The sequence below is a fragment of the Dermacentor silvarum genome, chromosome 11 (assembly GCF_013339745.2).
Source record: "Dermacentor silvarum isolate Dsil-2018 chromosome 11, BIME_Dsil_1.4, whole genome shotgun sequence".
Lineage (NCBI taxonomy): Eukaryota > Metazoa > Arthropoda > Arachnida > Ixodida > Ixodidae > Dermacentor > Dermacentor silvarum.
This window is the reverse complement of record NC_051164.1, coordinates 64,973,617-64,994,315: the sequence shown is the minus strand read 5'-3', so window position 1 is coordinate 64,994,315 and position 20,699 is coordinate 64,973,617. Positions and strand designations below refer to the sequence as shown.

Genomic DNA, 20,699 nt, shown 5'->3' with positions numbered 1-20,699 from the left:
TTTCTGTCGCGCGCGCTCCGCCTCGCACGAAGCCTGCAAAGTTTAGTTGCGTGGTTTCTTTCATGGGACTCGGCATTTAATTCGTAAAAAAAATGGGCCGCAACCTTTTTGTCTAGCGTCTGTGTAGGTATCTCCCTGCCTCGTCTGGACCAGTTGCGTTTCGGTTGGAACTGGTTGTCGAGTCATCCGCCGTCACGGGCGCCTGCTCGCTTTGTTCGGGCGCGCTTTTGTTTTACTTCTGGCGACCGCTGCTCTGTTTCCTCTTAATGATCGGCCCGTGTACGATTGTCGTGGCTCGAGCGAGGTCGTGTATGAAATGCGATAGCGCCGCACTGTCTCGGCGTCAGATTGGTCGTCTAGACGCCGTTCTTCTGTTCACGGGAACGCCAGCCATGCAATGCGCCGCTCCAGAGAGCCGTGGATAAAATAGATGCACGGGGATTCTTTTAATATCGTGATGAAACGAAAGGAAAGCACTGGGTCTTCTTGTTCTTGGTAAGTTTTTTTTTGAGCAGCGATAAAAACAAAACGCTGGACGAATGGGCAGCGCTGGGATCGCGACTTTTTATCTCTTTGGTTACACCCGTCATAGCCTCTGCTCCCGTCTGTTCGTATCTCTCTCTCTTCTCACCCTTCCTCCTTTCTTGCCTTTTTTTTTTTATTTGACGCCGCGATAATCGTTCAGTAGAAGGGAAGCAAACTTAAAAAAAAAAAAAATAGTTCCAAACATTCGCGCTCAGCATACGACATTGCGCTCGTTTAGTTAGCCTAATTTTCTTATCTTTGTTCTGCCTTATCTCTCTACGTCCGCTTGTCTGGGCGTACTACTTTTCCTTTTTTAGTGCCTGGTAGTTGATTGTGTTATCTTTCTGTAATAGCCTCTAGGGCGTTATGCAACGAGAAAGTCCGGGCGGGCTGTCGGAAAGCTGGTGGTAGGGTAGGGTGTTTTGGTGGAGGAGGCTAACGGCGGGAGACATAAAAAAAAAAAAAAAAAAAGTCAGCTGCTCCCATCGAGCAGCTGCTGCGATTCCCGCATTTTTCGCACGCAATGTGCGCAGACGGCGGCGATGAGTCATGAAAGAGCACGCCGTTGCTGGGGCTGGTTGCTGAAAGAGCAGCGCAGTCTCGGGACGTGTTTCTAATTATGCGATTGTTGCTGCCCGGCCTCCTTTTATTTTTTTTTTTTCGATTCTGCCAGCAGACGGTCGGTCTTTCTGAAGTCACGGGATAGCGATTTAATGAGGAGTTTCTGCGTGCTGATCAGAACGTGAGCAGAAGACGCTTGGTAAATATTCAGCGCATGGTTTCACGGCGGTGTAGCGTTGCCGATAACAGATGGCCGCTTCCTTCAAGTGCGCATGCGGGGATAACCCCTGCGCGCATGCGCCGTTGAAACGGTAACGATGTGCATGAACGATGCGCGTCCAATGCGGACGCGCGTACACCGCGAGCCAAAATCAAGTGTGTAATTGGATTCAAAAGGGATTAACCCCGAACCGCATGGTGTATCATTTACGATACGCATAGAACAACTCCGCATTTCGATGGGGGTGAAATGCGAAAACACCCGTGTACGTTAGGTGCACGTTAATCTAAGTAATCTTTTTAGGTTACTTTCAACTTTTGGTTTAAGTTAATCTTTTGGTGCCCATAAATCTAAGTAAACACCCGTGTACTTAGATTTAGGTGCACGTTAAAGAACCTCAGGTGGTCCGGCGTGCCTCATAATCAGGTCGTGGTTTTGGCACGTAAAACTCCATAATTTAAAGATCTCCAGATGGTCCGAATGATTCCGGCGTCTCCACTACTGGTGCGCCTCATAATCAGATTGTGGCTTTGGCACGTAAAACCCCATAATTAATTTTTTTTAGTTCTTCTAGCATAACAGAATCGTAAAGTCCTGTATATTCACCCAGAATTATGTACTCTAGCAATGAAATACATAGTGACGTTAGCACTGGAAATTATGTTCGTTATTTTCCCTTTAAAAAAAGAAAATGTGTGGCGGCAGGTCTTCACACAATCTGCATCAGATTCGTAAATAAACAGGTTATTTCCACAATGCATACACTTGAAATCAGCCCTCAAGAAATGTCAGGGTGTTTATTCACTCTTTATTAGCTTACTGTGAAGTTTCGATCGAAAAATACTTTAGGGTGGTTGTATGAGGCAAACATTTTCTGTATCATATGCGATACAGCAAACAGTAATGGGTTCTTTTGTGGGGGATAGTTGAAATCTGTCTTCTCGCGCAGTAACAAGCTTGGCGGCAAAATTTATTGTTTGCGCAAGCTATATCTTTCTTGGAACCATTGTATGTGCAGAATAGGTAAAAAAATGAAAGCCAGCAGTGCTTACGATGAAAATAGCATGGGGCTTGTCATGTTCCAGGAGTTAACAGTAGAAACAGTAACTCTCGGAAGAGAAACAGTTTAGGCTTGCGCCAAACTCATTATGACTATGCAAAGCAAAAATTTGCATAATACCAAGGTCAATAAAAAGTTGCAGTTTCGCCCGATAGGCGAAGCATCAATTGCGATAGCAAATTAGTAGAGCTATACGGAGTAGGGATAGTAGTTTTATCGGCTGCATGAACTTGGACACATTTGCTTACTAACTGAATTAACAAGCACGGTGTCAGCGCGCACAAGCAAACATAAATAGATCACACTCGATGACCACAGACAACCACTGTCAAAACGCTGGCGTGAGCAAGCGCATAAGCAGCAGCGAGCGAAGGTTCGTGCGGTCTATCGCTTCAACGGAAACTGAGCGGCGAAAGTAAAGGCGAAAGCACAGCTCTGCGCCACCAGATGGCTACACCATGCAGGACTGCTCTAAAGCTCACGATTACGCCCCTCCCCTCTGGTAAACCTCCCAGTCCGCCTGCGTTTACCGCAATAACGGACACGATGAACCTCACTCTTGCCCGCCGTGGTTGCTCAGTGGCTATGCTGTTGGGCTGCTGATCAAGAGGTCGCGGGATCGAATCCCGGCCACGGCGGCCGCATTTCGATGAGCGCGAAATGCGAAAACACCCGTGTGCTTAGTTAGATTTAGGTGCACGTTAAAGAAGCCCAGGTGGTCCAAATTTCCGGAGTCCCCGCGACGTCGTGCCTCATAATCAGATCGTGGTTTTGGCACGTAAAACCCCATAGTTTAATTTTTAAACCTCACTGTTAACTCAATGGAAACGAGGAGCGTTGGTTAGCGTACACGCCAGGGGGCCTGCTACACTGGTTCGGGTATGTTCCGATAACGCTGTTATCAAGTCCGATGGGAACCGCCCTTATCGAACTGCCCTCCCTGTCTGCGGTGTCGCTAAGCGCTTGAAAAAAAAAATAATCAGTGAGCTTCGCCGCCAATATGGCAAGACGGCAATCAAAACAACAAACACTTGTTCTTTTGATTCCGTCTCGTTATAATAACCTTTTTTCCAGAATCTGGAGAATGATGCGACCGCCGTCCCAAGTCGGCACAGACGCCGATAGCCTCGCCTTCTATTTCGAGACGCCGTGATAGCGCCAAAGCGCTTTCTGTTCACTATCTGTTGACCTAACGCGTGAGTCTTCTATACTGCACGCTTACACAGCCGACCAGGAAACAAGCCCCGAAGAAAACACGGTTGTAAAACGATATACCGTATCGCGTGCTTTTAGTCAACTGCCGGAGCTGTAAACATTTGTCGGAAGAACCGGTCGTGCAGAGAAAGGTGGAAGTTCGCGTGCTTGCGCTGTGTTCCAGTGTTTTTGTCTTCTTTCTTTTTGATGGTACCAGTGATTCAAGCGCCACTTAGCCCTGTAGTCTCACCCTCCGTTGCTTCCAACCCCTTCCCCTCCCCTTTCCTTTTTTTTTTTATCCCCCGCTAACGCGAGCGTGCACTGTCTACGTTGTTGCCTTTTCAGGGTGCTATTCCGAGAGCGAATCGCATCGTAAAAAAAGATAGCGCTGTCAGAGGCAGCAGCTGGAAAGATCGAGCGTTGTGACAAGCGCGAGTCGTCTCCGTGTTGTCGACGGAACTTTGCAGCTTCGTCGCGGAGCATGGTCGCGTGTTCGATCCCGGCGGCGGCGGCAGCATTTCCGTGGGGGCGCGAAAAAAGAAAAAAAAAAAAAAAAAACGCTTGTGTGCTTAGATTTAGGTGCACGTAAAAAAAAAAAAAAAAAAAAAATCTCCGGGTGGTCAAAATTAACCTGGAGTGTCTCGCATGCCCTTCAGCGTGCCTCACAATCATATCGTGGTACTGGCACGCAAAACTTCAGAATTAATTTTAGACGCGTCTGTTTTGTGATACACAGTGAATTGATCGGTAAGAGCATCGTACGGGCTTAATGCGAGGACGTGGGTTCGTATCCCACCTGTAGCCGGCTTTTATTTTCGTCCACTTTCAGTTACCTTTATTTATAATTTCTACATTCCAATAAAAAAAAAACGGAGTAATTCTCCACCTGTGCTGTCCCTGTTGTCGTGGTATGTTGACTTAGATAGATAGATAAACTTTAATCCAAAGATAGTTTTGTCTTGCCCCAATGGGGCATCGCTAATGGTCGGGGCCCCTAGTCCAGGGCTCCGCTGGCTCTTGCCATCTTCTCTGCTCTCTGGATCAGCTTGAGCTGGTCGTCGAGGGCCGAGCTGGACAGCAGTGCCTCCCATTGCTCCCTCGTGGTGTTCGTGTCATGGTGTTCTATGTTGTGTAGCGTGCACTCCCACGTAATGTGGTATAGGGTTGGTGTGGCCCCACACCAACCCTATATTGACTTCGTCTATGTTGACTTCGTCTGGCTCTGACAGTGAATGAAATGGCACCAAAGCGAAAAAAATAATCAGCTGTATTAGTTAATTGCCCTTCTAAGCAGTACTCCTATAAAATCACTCTTACACTACTGAGCAAAAGCTTACAATAATCCAGGGAAAAAAAAAAACTCATAAACCAACGACCGGTGGCGCCACTGTCGTGAAATTCCCGCACTAACTCGCCGTGACGTCATGGATTTTGATGGCGTTTCTCATGGGCTCAGTTAATTTTTGGTTGTTGCTAAATATGGATTATGCAGCTCATCATTAAAGAATCAGACTGAATTTAGCGAGTTTCAAAAACTTTTATAGTGATGTTCCATCGTCGGGATCACGACGCCAAATTAAAAAAAAAGAACTTTGACCTTAATTTTCACTTCTAATACAGTCGAACCCGGATATATCGAACCCACATATAACGAATTATTGTGTATAACGAACAGCAGTAAAATCCCCTTAGAATTTGTGTACAAAATATTTGTTTTACGTGTAGGAATAGCTATATAGCGATTATTTTTATGACCTCCTTCATATTCGATACATCCGGGTTCGGCTGTAATCAGTCTGTGACCGCGAAATAAAAGTTTTGAAATAACACTTTACCAGTCTAAAGTTCTGATTTGGCGCTCAATTGTCTCTAGTGTCCCCTTAGCAACAGCAATGCTAGGAATGTGGTTGTTGAAGCCATCGTTTCGACTCGGGGCTTGCGTTCGTCAAGGCCGAGTTTGGTGCCCCGAACAAGACATGTGCATTTATTAGGGTGCTGACGTCCGAGAAGTTCTGAACATTCGTAAAAAAAAAAAAAAAAGTAGAATAAATGTAACTCAGTAGTGCATGTGACTGGGCTAGTCGGTTCATACTGAACAATTTTAGACCGTAACACCTACGGCCACTCAGCGCAAAATGGAAATAAATAGGGGAGATCTGAAGAAGAGCGCTGCCGGCCTCTTTAATTTCCATTTTGCGCCAAGTGGCCATATAGGCCTTATGGTCTGAAATTGTTCGACAAGTAGCCGTGTCGAAGCGTTGGCTCCAGCAACATTTCTTGGATCGATCTATCCGATTCACTTCAATCACGGATTAATTAAGGAAATAACCATAGGAAGGGACCGTTGCGGCAGCGCGATTGAAGCCACACGAGTCGGCCCACCACGTGATCTGTCACGTGAGAGCGCGCGGTAGGCTTTAGCTCACCCGCTCTGCAGGCAGAGAGCTATACGGCGGAGCTACCGTAGCAGGGCACAGACTAACAAGTGCGCGTCGATTTAGGGGAAAAAAAAAAGTACCGGGAACCAAACATTTATCGGCCAGTACACCGAGTCTCGGAGGTCACGTGTTGGGCCGACGCTAGGAGCGAAAGAGAGAGAGAGAGAAAGAAACGAATCCCGAGCGAGGCCCGGTATGACCCTGAGGTGGGAAGGTTCCTTAGTCCAGGAACCCTCTGGCTTCGACTGCCCTCTTGGCCCTGGCGACGAGTTGTCGTTGGTCTTCCAGGTCCCCTAGGGCGAGCTTAGCCACCCACGTTTCGACTAGGTGGTCTTCGTTTGCTTATGGTGCTCGGTTCGAGTCCATTTCCGACTGCATTTCGCTGTCTTCATGCCACGGGCATTCCAGGAGCAAGTGTGCCAGGGTGTCGGGAACGTCGCAGAGAGGGCGGAGGTAGCCGTGGAGCGTCGGGTAGAGGCGGTGCGTTATAGTTCCGTGAGTGTACGTATTGCTTTGCAGGCGTCTGAGGATCACGCCTTCTTCTTTGTCGAGGTTTGGGTGCGGTGGAGGGTACACGCGGTGTTCGAGCCTGTAGTGTTGCAATATCGCCGAATAGTTGTTGGGTACGGCTTCCGCCTCTTCTGCCGCGGGTCGGAGAGCGTTTGGGGAGAGGGGAGCCCGGCTGACGTGCTAGGAGCGAAAAAAAAAATAATAATAAATAAAAAATGAACGGCTTCACGGAGGCTCTTGGCTCCGGCGTGACTTATAACGCTGCCTTAATTTCCTTCCTCCGTGGCTTCAAGCCTCCATCTTCCTTTGAACTTCTCGCTTGTTTGCATTTGTACTGCGCCTGTGTGTGTGAAAGCGAAGGGCAGGGCCCGTGTTTGGTATTTAACCTTTTCCTTATTATTTTCGCTTTAATTCAACCTTATTCACGCCTTATTCATTATTCATTAGACCTTATTAGAACCTTATTCATTAGACTCGCGCGAAGCCGCGCATGCACTGCTGTCTCCGGGATCGGCCATGCTGCGGAGCGGACGATATAGCAATCAGAGATGAGGAATCCTCGGAAAAACACGGCCCCAGCCTGGCGTTTGAAGGCGCTCATACCCGTGCTACTCCGCTGAACGATTAATCAATCATTCATATGTATTTGCGCTGCTAAGCCCGAGGGGCGCGGGATCAAATGCGGCCGCATTTCGGATGGTGGCGACATGCAAGAACGCCCCCGTGCGCCGCCGCGCATTGGGTGCACGTTGAAAGGAACCACAGGCGGTCTAAATTTAATCCGCAGTCTCCTCAATATACGGGCGTGCCTCATAAAAATGTCGTCGTTTTGGCCCGTAAGATCCCGGCATTTAATTTTTAGTTCAAATGTTTATCATAGCGCCTATAGGAACAGTTGTGAAACCTTTGTGCTGGTGCGCTTAAAAACTAATGCACAAAACACAATGGGCAAGAAAGGCAAATGTGGCAGACAGCGTAACATGAGGTGGACGAAGAAACGGGAAGAAGAAAAAAAAAAAAGCAGTAAAACAAGGGAGGTGGACGTGAAAGCGAATTAATCATATACTAACACGGTTATCTACACTTGTACGCAACACAGGAAGGGAACTTTCGTGTATGTCGAAACAATAATAATGAGAATTAAAACATCGTGGGGATGGGGTAATTCTTTAGGACGGGAGCTATATGTGGCATTACACAATAGGGTAATGGACGAGGACACGCAATACCCTACGTAGACTGCTTTTAATAAACGATGAGCGAACGACCTTTACTTTTTTTTCTCCTGTGACAAAGGAAAATAACCGCCTACGAATTGCCGTAACGTCGCTTGCTTGTTGTGTTTGCTTGTTTGCTTGAGTAATGCGTGAAGTTGTCACTACTGGCGGGCTCTGTCACTTGGAACTACGTCGTGTGTCGCGGAGGAAAGAAAGGAAATACAATTACGAACGCAGGTTCTCGATATGCGGAGAAGGCGAATAGACAATCCAATGGCAATGTCTCGACCGGAAATGGGGAAAAAGAAGTAAGACAGTCACGTATGCGCGAAAAAAAAAAAAAAAAAAAAAAAAAACAACCGCCGTCGTACGCTTCTGTCTTGCACCTAGGGGGAAGCGTACGCGGCTTCGCGCCCGGCGGGTAAGCTGTCGGTCACGTGACTTGTTGCTGACGGCAACTTGTCCTCCGTACCCCGAGGTGTTTTCTTCTCTTTTTTTCTTTTTTCCTCCTCCGACTGTCGCATTGTCCCTGTCCTCTCTCTGTCACCGGTAGAAGGAAGAAGCAGTGAGCAACCCCCCCCCCCCCCCCCCCCCCCCCCCCCGGAAGGTGTATATAGTACGTAGGACGCGATCACTCTCGCGCCTTTTCCTCCTTGTCGGGCCAGCCGGAGCTGTATGCATTATATGGCCGGCTTGCGAAACGTCCCTTGTATATATCGAGGCCGCGAATAATTGGTGGCAGCGATTGCGTTGCGAGCTGTCTTTTTAGCCTCGCTCTCCCCTAGCGACGTCTCTTGTCCTTGGGGTGGCGGCTACAGGTATAGATTGCATGCTGTCACCTCCCTCCGCCAAATTTTCTGATTGCGCTCCAAACGAAATACTACGAGTAATAAATAAATGAACGCGCGAAGCGTCTGCGACTGGCTTCGACTTGCGCAAGGTGGTATAGACGAAGCCGCGTGGCGGTTGCGTGTCAGTTGCCGTGACAACGCATTCGGCCGCGGAATATAGTAGAGTCGCCGTGTTTCGTCTTGCATGCAGGGGGACTTTGTACACAGTCTTTCATCTTCAGTCGGCAGTGTCGCGTTCTGTGCAGGGTCCTATCTTTTCGACGAGTTTCTTCCAAGCCTCGCCCTGTCAGTCAGCGAGTCCAACTCCGTCGACTTCTCGGGAAAAAAAAAAAAAAAAAAGTGGAGACGCTTTTAGGAAAATGTTATCTATAGCCAGGGTGATTTTGGATCTCGCAATGTGGCCACACTTTTTATTGCGATAGCAATTATATGTACACTCCAAGCGCATTTTCGCCGTCGCCGTGAGGTTCCGTATAAAGTCCAACGGCGATAAAACCGTCGCCGCGCGCCGTACGCTGTGTGTGCGAGTGAAAGCGTGCGACGGTGAGCCGGCAACCGCAGCCTTGCGGCTGCTGCTCAAGGAGCTGCCGCGCGGGCGCCTATCTCGAAAGCGATCTGCGATGTGGCCGAAGTGTGCGCCCGCGGGGGCCTCATCTTCCAAGCGATCTGCGACGGGTACAAAGCGCATGCGCCGAGTGCCGGTAGCTTTGTATGCGCAGCTGGGATGGGTACGAAGTCCATGAAAGACAATGTCGTCACGTGCAAGTTTGGGGTGTACGAACCGTATTATAAGTTATTTGGAGAACCGTGCACGCTGGAGGGACAACGCTTTATCGACGTCAGTTATAGGTGTTGAATCGCTTTCCATCTATTTGTCATCCGTTATCAGCGGTTCATCACAATCGTCTTCATCACCACAATTAACATCATAGTCATCACATACATACCCACTGGCCCCAGTTGCACATACCTAAGATGTCGTCAAAGGAGGGTCATTGGCAAATCACACAGTGGCGCTTCTTTTAGACTGCACTATCCTCGCAATCGGCCCCGCGATAGAGGCTGGAAACAGATGTCAGAAACAACATGTCCGATGCGGAAAATTGGCGGTAACTAGCCACGGAAGGCGTTGTTTTCAAACAGGAAAAATCAGACGAGAAATCAATGAGAAACCTGCGACCTCGAGCTCAGTAGCACGACTGAGCACGCTATAGCCGTGCCCTCGACGTCACTCGACGTCATCCGTGACGTCACTGAGATACGTCGATGAGCGGCGCACCGCGGTGCGCAGTGTTGTTTGGGTCGGATCGCTCAGCGTGGCGAGTCCGCATTTTGTTTATTATTGCCCCAGCACTGAGCGCACGATTGCGCTGCATTTGCAAACACAGTCACTGTTTGGAGACAAGCTGTTTTCGCGTGCCTCGGTGCCCGTGACGCCGCTGCAGGCTGTCGATGACTAATCAGCGAGGTTGTGCGATATGCATAAGGCCACGGTACGCGGATTTCCCGCCGCCCAGTTGGTGAGGTGCCAAGAGTGAATGGTGTTAAAAGCTTGCAGAAACATTTCAGTTAAATAGCGTGCTAATTACGTGTTACCCGTCCTCTGATCAGGAACGCGTTTTGCAGCGAAGCTGTCTGTGGCTAGGGCTCTATGCATTTATCGTGTCTGTCGACAGATCTGCGTGTGCAAAAAGTCAGCTGCAAAATTTGATGCAAAATCGCTTTATTCCACGCGAAAGCTTGTAAGTCTCATCACTCGCATATGCATTTTTAGTAGATTAGTCATCAGTAGGCCGTTTTCGATGCCAGTAGACTCTCGGGTAGATTATGAGGGTTTCTTAAAGATTTGCCGCTGTGCGACCCGCGTCAACCACGTGTATACGCTCGTACCGCCCTCTCTTTGTAGTCGTTCTGAGCGCTTGCGTGCCTAGTTTCCTTCCGCTTTTCACGGCGTGTGCTAAACTGATTCGCTGGTAATCCACCATCGCAGCAGTGGAATGGCGTGTCATTTTTCGCCGTCCACCTCGCGCCTTCGGTATGTCTGGCCTCGTCTGGAGTCCGAAAAAAAAAAAATGCTGCAGTAGCCATCTCAGTAACGACGGTCGACGTTAATGCGATTAGCAGCGAGGCAATGTAGCGACCCACCTTATATTGGCACCGCCGGAACGCTTCGTGTATAAGGCGCATACGGCACCGGAGTTCCTCGATCGCACTTCTTTCTTAGGGCGCCTCGATACCAAGCCAGGCGTTCAAGGTGGAGACACTGTCTCCGCCGGCGCCATATTGGTTCTCTTCGCGGTGCCGCCTTGGAGCGTGTACGAAAACCGTCGTGATTTTGGCGAAATCGCGCCCGCATTTGCCCGGGAAGTGAGTCATATAAGTCAGAATTTGGTAACGGTTTCGTAATATATCCGCAAGAAAGCTTTAAACACAAGATTGGGTATTTTAGAGGAAGGTTTATTCAGAAGATATATATATATATATATATATATATATATATATATGTGTGTGTGTGTGTGTGTGTGTGTGTGTGTGTGTGTGTGTGTGTGTGTGTGTGTGTGTGTGTACAGGACAGCTTCGCTTCAAAAATGTCTGGTGGTGGGACTTAAGCCAGCCATCTGTAGCGCGATGCTGAGCCTTTTAAACGGTATTGATGGATGCGCGACGTTGTGTACGAGGCCTGCCCCAAAAGTTCATGCAGTGAGTCCGCAAACGAAGTGGAAGAGGGTGTAGCTGCGCCGCTCTCCACTAGAAAAAAAGACCCGGTTGACCTCTAGCATAAGAGCCCAAACTGCTGTATGACAAGGCAGAATTTTTTATGCGTGCTGTGCACCTTTTGTGCAAGCCGTGTTTAGTCTTCGCCAAAATGGAGATCGACGAACAGACGGAGCAAAGGATCAGTTTCAAATTACTTGTCAGATTGGGCAAGAATGGTGCAGAAATGCATCAAATGTCGCAAAAGGCCCTAGGAGAGGATGTCCTAATGTAAATTTATAACTGTGTTAAAGTGAGTCCAACGTTTTCGGGAAGGCCGTGAGCACCCCAAGGTCGATGCAAGATCAGGACACCCCTGCACCTCGCGTGTGAAGACAAAAGCGCTGACTGTCTGCATTCTCTTGTGCTCACTTACCGCTGAATGGCTGAGAATGATAGCAGAGGCAGTTGGTTTCGGAAGGTGGTCCGTCCACCGGAATTGGACTGGAAATTTGTGAAAGAAAAAGGTTTTAGCCAGGGGGCTGCCGCAACTGTTTACTCCTGAGCAAAAGTTGCTAGGAACAGAACGTCGAATTGATTGGGAAACTTCAGGCGACAGCGATGAACTCTTGCAAAAGGTCATCACCGGCGACGAAACTTGGACTTACGAATACGCCAGTGAACTAAGTCGCAGAGCAAGGACAGTAAAAATAAAGTGAGGAAGAACAAAGCTAATAAATCTGTCGTGTTGGTCCTGAACATGCTTACAGCGCATGGCTAAAGGTAGAGACAAGAAACAACACGGACCACGCTGACTGCAACGAAAACACCAAAATGAAGGTACAGCTGCACCTTTGTAATCTGTCACAACACTTGGAACGATTGTTACGTCTACGTCAAATCATGTGGTGTCACAAGGTGACAGCGATGCTTTTGTACTTTCATTTTGCTGTTTTCATTGCGCCGTGCTGTACAAGTTCCTTATGCGAGTGAAATCAGTTGGAAGTCAGCGCTGTCCGTGTTGTTTCTTGTCTCTGCTTACCTTTAGCCATGCGCTAGCACGTTAAACATGCTCACAGCGCAGGAGCCACCAACTAGCCCGAACTTTTACCTTGCTAAGACGTGGTGATACTATTTTCTGGCTGTAATGGATACCACGTGTTGTGTAATTGAAGGTCAAAACGTCTATACAGCTTTCTACGTGTAGGTTCTGAAGCATCTGAGTGATCGTGCGCGCTGCGTGCGGACCAAAGTTTGTCGAAAGAGGATTGCAGCACGGCAATGCCCCTGAACACTCCGCATTGATATCGCATGACCTTTTGGCATGCGATTCCATCACTGTGCTGCAACAGCCTCCCTACTTGCTAGAATCTATAGTCCCCTGTGAATTTTTTTATTACAAGGTCGTCTTGACTTATCACGGGTTTGGCCTATCTGGGTATCTTGTAACCACTTCCAGCAAAAAAAAAAAAAAAAAAAGGGGGGGGGCCCTTTCGCGTCTCCAGAGCGTCGTAACGAGGCGGGAATGGTATCAAAATGTAGGTCTCAACCAGACAAGAAGGTGTCATTACTTTAGTCATAGTAGGTCAAATTGATGGTACAGGTGTGATTAGCGCCAATGTAGTCGAAAATTAACCGCATTTGCACTATACATCTGGGAAATCTCATCACATCTGGGAAATCGAGCGAGTTCGCGTGGACTCAGCAGGGCTCGCGCGAGGCATCGGTGTCTGGAAAAAGCGACACTTAGTCGCATAGTTCGTAAAATTAACGGTGCGGGCGTAATTAGCGCCAATATAAGGGATCGGCCCACCTGGCCTCATGGTAAAAAAAAAAAAAAAGGGTCAACCAATTGTCGATGCTGTTAGAAGACGAGGTCGACGTAATTGCGCGTGAATTACGATGCGAATAAGATACGGAATGAGTGAATAATGAACGCGAGAAATGCAGAATAAGAGATATATCATCAACATTTAGTCATACCGTCATTTGAACCGCCACGTACGTCGATATTATGTGATTTAGCGTCGACACTTGGTTGACCCCCATTTTTTTTCCCCTCAAATGCAAACTGATGCTTGAGGGGCGGGATTTCTGACATTTGACGACAGTGCAAAAGGAAACGACATCCTCGCCGAAACGCTAAACAGAAGATCGAACACTTCGAAGGGTGCTTCCAGAATTTTAATTCATTTCCTCCTGACAATTTTACCAATTTTTTGTATGAACAGAAGTTACCTAGTACCATCCAAATCTTGGCCAATCCCCCGCAGTGGTTGTGCGCCATCGTATATAGAAGGAAGACAAACCAAACCAATGGAAATTAATTTCAACTTACTTTCCCTCTAGTTATACCACTCTTTTCACCGCTCGATTCATGGTCGATCCCCCAGAGTGGGCTGCGCCATTTCATTCGGGAACCAGAACAAGGAATAAGAGGTGGAACCGGTCCTATGGGGAATATTTAGAATATGATCACGCTGACGTGTCTAAGCGTTTCTGAAAAGAATTTTTAATGTATTTTTTAAACACACTGAACAAACTTTTGGGACACACGCAGCCACAGGGATGCTTTTCTTGCAGTTAACAATTTCATTAGAGACAGAAGAAAGAGCGCACCTTGCTGAATTTCCACTATTATGAATTAGTCCTGTTATTTCACTTCTTTATGTCAAAATTATTTTATCTTAAAATTCTTCGTGGTATTTTTCTAATAGCTGCTATAGAAATTAGTTTTTTTGATTAGATTTCTGATGAACATAGTTGAAACCGCCTGCTTCTTGGCCAATCCCCCCGTAGTGGGTATGAGCCAGTGTTTGGGAGATGAGACCCCGTATATATAGGGAAGGCTTACGAGCATGTCAGCGAAGGACGAGGAAAAAGGGCGCATCGGCGGGAGCGTAGTCTAGCTCTTCGACCGCGGCACCGGCAGCAGCAGGCCGGAGGGGGGATATGCCGCCCAAAAAGAAGAGGCGCTTGTCACCGGTGAGGCACTTTATTCGTGAGGCGCCGTCTCTCTCTCGTTGGCCAACGCAGCGCGCGGCACTCGAGCCGTAAGACCTGCGCAGTCTTAGCAGTTGTACACCCTTTAGCGCGTTAGATCTTTTATCTCGCAACGATAATCTGCGCCAGTCGTGCGTACTTTTCGATCCTTTGTTTAACGGAAAACGAAACGGGGACTCCGGCATAATTTCGACCACCCGGGGTTCTGAGTAACGTGCACCCAATGCACGTTCACGGGTGTTCCTGCATTTCGCCCCCATCGAAATGCGGCCCCCGCGGCCGGAATCTGATCCCGTGACCTTGTGCTTATAGCAGCGTAACGTCGAAGCCAAGAGGTGTTGGACACACCTGGGGGTGTATTCTGATTGGCTGGGCTGCGGTATGCGTCAGGAGTAGACGAAATGGACGTGTCCAATAGGTGCGCACTTGTCGAATACACCCACCTGAACTGTGCTTGTGACAAATATAATAGGTAGGCTGTGTCGGGAAATAGAGCGTTCGCCGGTCTTTGATCGGCGTCTTTCTGGGTAGGCATCTACTCAGAAAGACGTGCAGTGAGAGGAGAAGCGGTGGGGGGGGAGTGTTTGTGGGTGACGAAGCGCGTGTACAATACATGTATAAAATAAACTTAAAGAAAATGCGGAAATATGGCGAAACATTTGGAGGACGCTCTTTAAGCCTCGCCTTTAAGAGTGGAGCGCGATGGCATTCAAAGATCCCCGACTGCTTCTCACGCTTCTAGGCAACTGCAGCTTATGTGTAACCGTGATGTTTACCGGGAAACGCTGACGGCGGATGCTACGAACGAATTAAGGCTAGCTTTCTGCTAGCAACGCGTCCTCTGGCGTGGGCCGATCTTATTGTTTCGCACTTACGAAATTTCAGTCTGAGAATATTTAGCAGAGAAGGCATGCGCTGTCGGTGTTTTGTTTCATGACATTTGTTTGTGGGCTGTCATTCGCCAAATTCCGAGGAATAATTTTGTAAAGAATGTAAGACGAGGTACGAGCAATTTTAGCGATAGAACGGTGTGTCAATATAAGCCGCATATACCGCACGTCATATACCGGGTGTTCAAAATTAAGCTTTGCGGAATTTTTAAAAATCGCCTAAAAAAAGCTCTGATGTCTACGTGGAGCTGTGTCGGCAGCAACCGAGGTATGGGCCGGTTCCCGCTGTCAAATTTAGGGTGCGTGGCAGATCTACCGTGGCTACCAAGTAAACGGGAAGTGGCGGCGTTCGACCGGATGCTGAACTTTTCTTTCTATAAACCTGTAACACCTGTTCAATGTTTACAGGACAGCGCACTTTTATGTGTTTATACAAGTTTGTCTTCTATATATTTAATCAAATTTGTATTGATTGTTGGTGACTTTTTTTTCTCTCTCCTCTCTCTCTCCCCCCCCCCCCGCCCATTTCTATATTTCTGTCTTTTCGTCTTCTTCGATGAACTTGACAACACGTTTTTCCGCGCTGTTAGCTGCTGTTTGCAATTTGCGAGATCGAGGTCTCCTTCGGCGACATATCGCCTTTAACCTCGATTCCAGAAGCAACCAGAAGGATTGTGATGAAAAGGATGAATGCTGCGAATGTCACGTATTCTTCTTCTTCTGTTTGAAAGAAATAGTTATGTAATTATTTATTCATTTATTTATTTAAATAGTTCGGACGCGGTAGCCGTCGTTTGCTGCTGCATTATGAAAGGATACGGCGAAGGCCCTAGAGCCCCCCCCCCCCCCCCCCTCCTTTTTTTTTCTCCCATAAACAGGATCTGCGAAGATAGAAAAACCGCTGAGCTATACGCGCAGCTGCAAAGCGAACGAGCAACAGTTTCGCCGGTTCGCTGACATTTGGCTTGGCGCGTGCGTTGTGAAATTGGGGAGCTTCGTACGGGGGGCAATGCACGCCGAAGCGCGGAGAAGCCGTTTGGGCCCGGGGTTTGAGTCCGACTGTCGTTGCGGATCAGGTCCTAGTGGGGTGGCATTGCGCGATCGTGCGCTTTTGTGTTTTCGCGCATAGTTGCGTCATTGACGTCGCAGCTACGTTGCCGTATACGTCCGTTTTTTTTTTTTTTTTCTTTGCCTTTGTTCTTAACACGCGGGTTTTCCCGGCTGCCTTTTCGGGCGCCTCCCTGTTAGTAGACTGCGCGCATAAAACGTACGCTTGCGGGAAACGTATTGCTGGGTTTTGTTCGCAAGGAGGTACCGGGCCGGTTCCCAAAGTGACGCCGGGAACCAGCTCGCGTGGAGGGGTCGTGGAACCTCGTGCCTGGCTCGGTGACGGCGACCACGCGCTGGCCGCTACGAAGAGTTGTCCGTCGATTTGAAAGCGTCGATCGTGACGTGGAGTCCCCAGTGGATATATGTGGCGTTCTGGAAGCGTGTTCTCGAGAGGACGATCGCTTTCGCGTGACGTAGTACGCGTTGTACGATTCGGGCGGTTTTGCTCAACTAGGCAATCAGCGTGCACAGAAATCACTGAAAGTGATGATCTCCGAAAGTGACCGTCCGAGAATACGTCTGCTGAGCGCGACGGTCGCGGCTTCGATTTCCGCCTGCGGTGGCCGCATTCCGATGGGGACGAAACGGGGGAAAAGAAAAAAAAAAATGTTTCTCGTTCTTTCTTTCCAAAGCAGCTTGTTGTATTCGTCATTTTCAACAGTTCAACTTTTGTTCCGACGTAAAAAACCACCCGCCAACTTTTGTGTCCGTATCCCTTTAACCCACTGTACATGCAGTTTCGGAACTTTAACCCCGTAATGCCCAGACACAGTTTCACATCACAGAAAATTGGAACAAATTTGTTGACATTCATTTCTGGCCATAGAGAATGGAGAGTACATTAGTAGAAAACAAAAACGAAACAAATGTTTTTAGGTTGCAGCTTCATTACTGTAATTAATCAATTAGCAAATGGTTTGTTACATTCTGCACTGAAGCTTCACTGCAGCATATTAAAAACGCAACTATGGGCTTTGTATTTGGTTTCCCGCACTTAAATCAGAATTTTGAGGCATCAAACTCAGCGTAGCATGCATGATACGTTGGACATTACAGGGTTAAACCCCGCATTTAATTAAGTAATGATCGAGGCTAAGTAAGTTTGTATGGGTGTTCTGTGGCTAAGTGGGTTCGTGGGGGTGGGTGCCTGGGCTGGGTGCTACAGCGAGCCGGCGACCGCGTTCGCACGCCGATGGCGGCAGCAGCCAGAAATAGCGCTGCTTTCCGGGGGTGACGCGCGCCGCTCTTAACGATAGCATCTCGGCCCCGCTGATGTTCGAGATACGCACGCGTTTTGCTGACCAGCGCGTGCGGCCTTTTTACGCGATATGCTTGGACCGGCGTCGTCGTCGGCGAGCGAGGCTAACGAAGCCGCCGCGCGGCCGTGGCGGGCAACGTCGCGCTCCAGCTGTGTAGGGCGCCCGCTTCACGCGCTGACGTACGAGAAGGGCGAGGATTCGCCTCTTACGTCAAAGCTGGGCGATGCGGCGACCGGAGCTGTTGCCGAGGCGCCGTGTCGTCGGCACTCTGATCACCCCTTCCCTCTCCTTTGTCCTCCGGCGTCTCTAGGGGAGAGGAGACGAGAAGGGGAGGTGTCCTTGTAAGCTGCTTGTAGTGCCTTGGCGGGCATCGCACGTGGTAACCATTGCGATAATTTCTGTCGGGTCGAAAGCGAGAAGGCCTGCCGCTTCTCTCTGTCAGGTTAATAGTATGTGCTCCTTCCTATTGTTACTGCGTATATTTGTTGACGCAGGTTAATAAAGAGGCTGAAGTAAGCGGAAAATCTGCATTTCGAATTTCGATAAGAATTACCTGCTTCCGGAGGTACGACGATTGTACTATCGTCTGCTAATGCCAGGCCGCACCCGCCCGCGTAGGAATGAAACTTTGGCCACACTGCTGATCAGTGTCGTAGCCATTGGGTCTCGGTAATTTAAATTAGTTTTGAATGCTCAACTAGCCTCGAGCCAGTGAAACTTGAGGTCAGACTACACGTACGCTTGCCAGCACGCGCTCACTCTTGGCCATTTCTGGCTTTTAGCCCGCTACTGGCCTTGGGAACTCGTATTGAGCTTTTGTGCAAAATAAGCAATTCGGATGTGGCTACTATCTATCGGTCAAGCTGCTGCAGGACAAAGCCAGTCTGCACGAGGTATCGCGGCCAAACTGGAGCACGAGCGTGCACTCCAGCCCTGTCGTGCACATAGTTAGCCACTACAGTTGCATGTAGCTGTGTAGCATAGATACCATGACCGCCACGAGGTACCTCAACTAGCCCGCTCACTGAGAACAGTTGCATGCTCCGATTTTTATCTGTGGTTAACGTGACTCAAGGCTCGAGCACCAACATCTGACAAACATGTCATCTGCTTCCCGAGTTGCACACCTTCAGGGTTTGTCACCATTATGGCCGACGCTCGTTACGTTAGAAATCCTTTCAACGAGAGTCCAGTGTGCGGCATCCTTTGCAGCTGACGTACTAATTGCATGCTCTGATTGGTATCTGTGGTTAACGTGACTCAAGGCCCGAGCACCAACATCTGACAAACATGTCATCTGCTTCCCGAGTTGCACACCTTCAGGGTTCAACGCGAGTCCAGTGTGCGGCATCCAATGTGGGTGCAGCTGACGTACTCCAGTGAGTGAAAATGAAGCTGAAGTTTGTTCGACCCTCGAAAATTTGTGTGATTGTCGCAGAGATACCTCGAAGCCCCCTTCAGCTCTGGAACTTTGATGTCTCTAGGTTGAAAGACCTATTTGCCCTCTATGAGAACACACAAAAAGGAAGTCACATTGACGATGCACTGGCAGCACCTTTCAGCAAGTGTCATTCGTCAAATTCCAACTAATCCAAGAAGCAGCTCTCGCGTCTATTTAGTCGGATTCAATTTTATTGTATTAGTGGTACATAGAAAAAGTATATCTATAAATGGTGCATACAGAAAGAGGTCTCGCAGTCGGAAACTACAGCGGCACTTCTTGTTCTTAGTTGCCATAAGAACACATTAATAAAAAGGCGTCAATTGCGATTAGAAATACACAAAAAATGTTTGCTGAAGTTATACAATGTTGAATCAGTCACAATATTATCACAAAAAATGTATATGATGAGTAATCACAGGGTATAGGCAAGAAATAATACATCAGAGTAGAAATACAGTTTACAAAATTGCAATATAAGTTCTAAGTGAACGGGCTGCTACGATGATAACGTTGGTGATGATTTTACATGAGGTGCTCTGGTGGCCACATCTGGCCCATGCGCCAATTAATACTACACACCATCAAGATTTTAAACGAGCCGGTAAGCTATTCCAAAATTTCGCAGCAGCAATACCAACAGTTTGTTTACTGTAGTTGCTGTGTGGTTTCGGGAGTAAGCGATCATTCTGTAAATAAAATCTAGAAGGGTTGGGCACACGCCGTGGTTGATTAGTGGCTTTGGCATTGCGCTGTTAAGCACGAGGTCGTGGGATCACATCCCGGCCACGATGGCACATTTCCCGTGTACCGTGCATTGGGTGCACGCCAAAGAACCCCAGGTGGTTGAAATTAATCTGGAGTCCTCGACCATGGCGTGCCTCATAATCAAATCACTTTTTGTCACGTCAAATGCCAGAACAAAAATTTTTTTCAGAAGTGTTGAGGTTAGCAAGACTTATATGTTATTTCTACGCTGTCTCTATGTTGATGTTTAATATGATGTTGATACTGTCTCTGCCTGGTAAATATTGGCTACTTCATTGTGCTTTGTTGTAGCTGCATTGAGCTGTAGCAACAAACGTAGCAAGCTTTATGGCGCCATAGGTGCCGCAGAACTTCTTTGTGCTCACAGTGTTATAGCGGAATGTCACGAGCACTACATCATTTCTTCTGTTTCTCTCCTCCCAGGAGACGGTGTCCATGCCGGTGTACTACCCTTCGCCCAACGTGAGCCGTCCAGCCTGCCAGCTGACCGAGGAAGAGCAGGTGGTGATCGCCCAACGGATGGGCCTCATCCAGCACCTTCCGACAGGCCTCTATGATGGCAGCAAGAAGAACAGAGAGTGAGTGCAGAGCACAAGGTGCCTCGGGGGGGGAGGATGGAGTGGAGTGGAGGAGGGGGTGCACAGTGCGATTTCATCTTGGGTCACCAGCAAGTTGCACAGGCCACAAAGCAATGGTCACAAATGGTTGCTTTTGTGGAAGCTTGACCATTTTGGGTGAGTGGTGAAGGTGCTGTACCGATCAGCGGCACAGAAGTGGGACACCAGAACACCCTGAGAGTTACTATTTTTTGTGGTGATGGGCAGTGCGAGCGTGGTGTGAGCAGACGCCAACATCACCAGTTATTTGACATTTGGATGTGGTAACTGCTGCATAACTGAGAGAATGGAAGGAAGGGCTACTTGGTAATGGGACGGATACTTATTGAGGTCCAAGGATC

At 48.4% G+C, this 20,699-nt stretch overlaps 1 protein-coding gene across 2 annotated transcripts in view; it reads left to right on the top strand.

Moving 5' to 3' along the window:
• Positions 1–20,699, top strand: part of LOC119434134 (RING finger protein 11) — a 29,172-nt gene that overhangs the window by 695 nt on the left and 7,778 nt on the right. Inside the window, exons 1-2 of one of the 2 annotated variants that reach the window (XM_049658675.1) lie at positions 14,127–14,255; positions 20,165–20,319. In XM_049658675.1, coding sequence (XP_049514632.1) covers positions 14,223–14,255; positions 20,165–20,319 — 188 coding nt within the window. In that variant the 5' untranslated portion in view covers positions 14,127–14,222. Of the gene's footprint in view, positions 1–14,126; positions 14,256–20,164; positions 20,320–20,699 lie in introns of those variants that run through there. The other variant, XM_037701457.2, reaches the window with a different exon arrangement.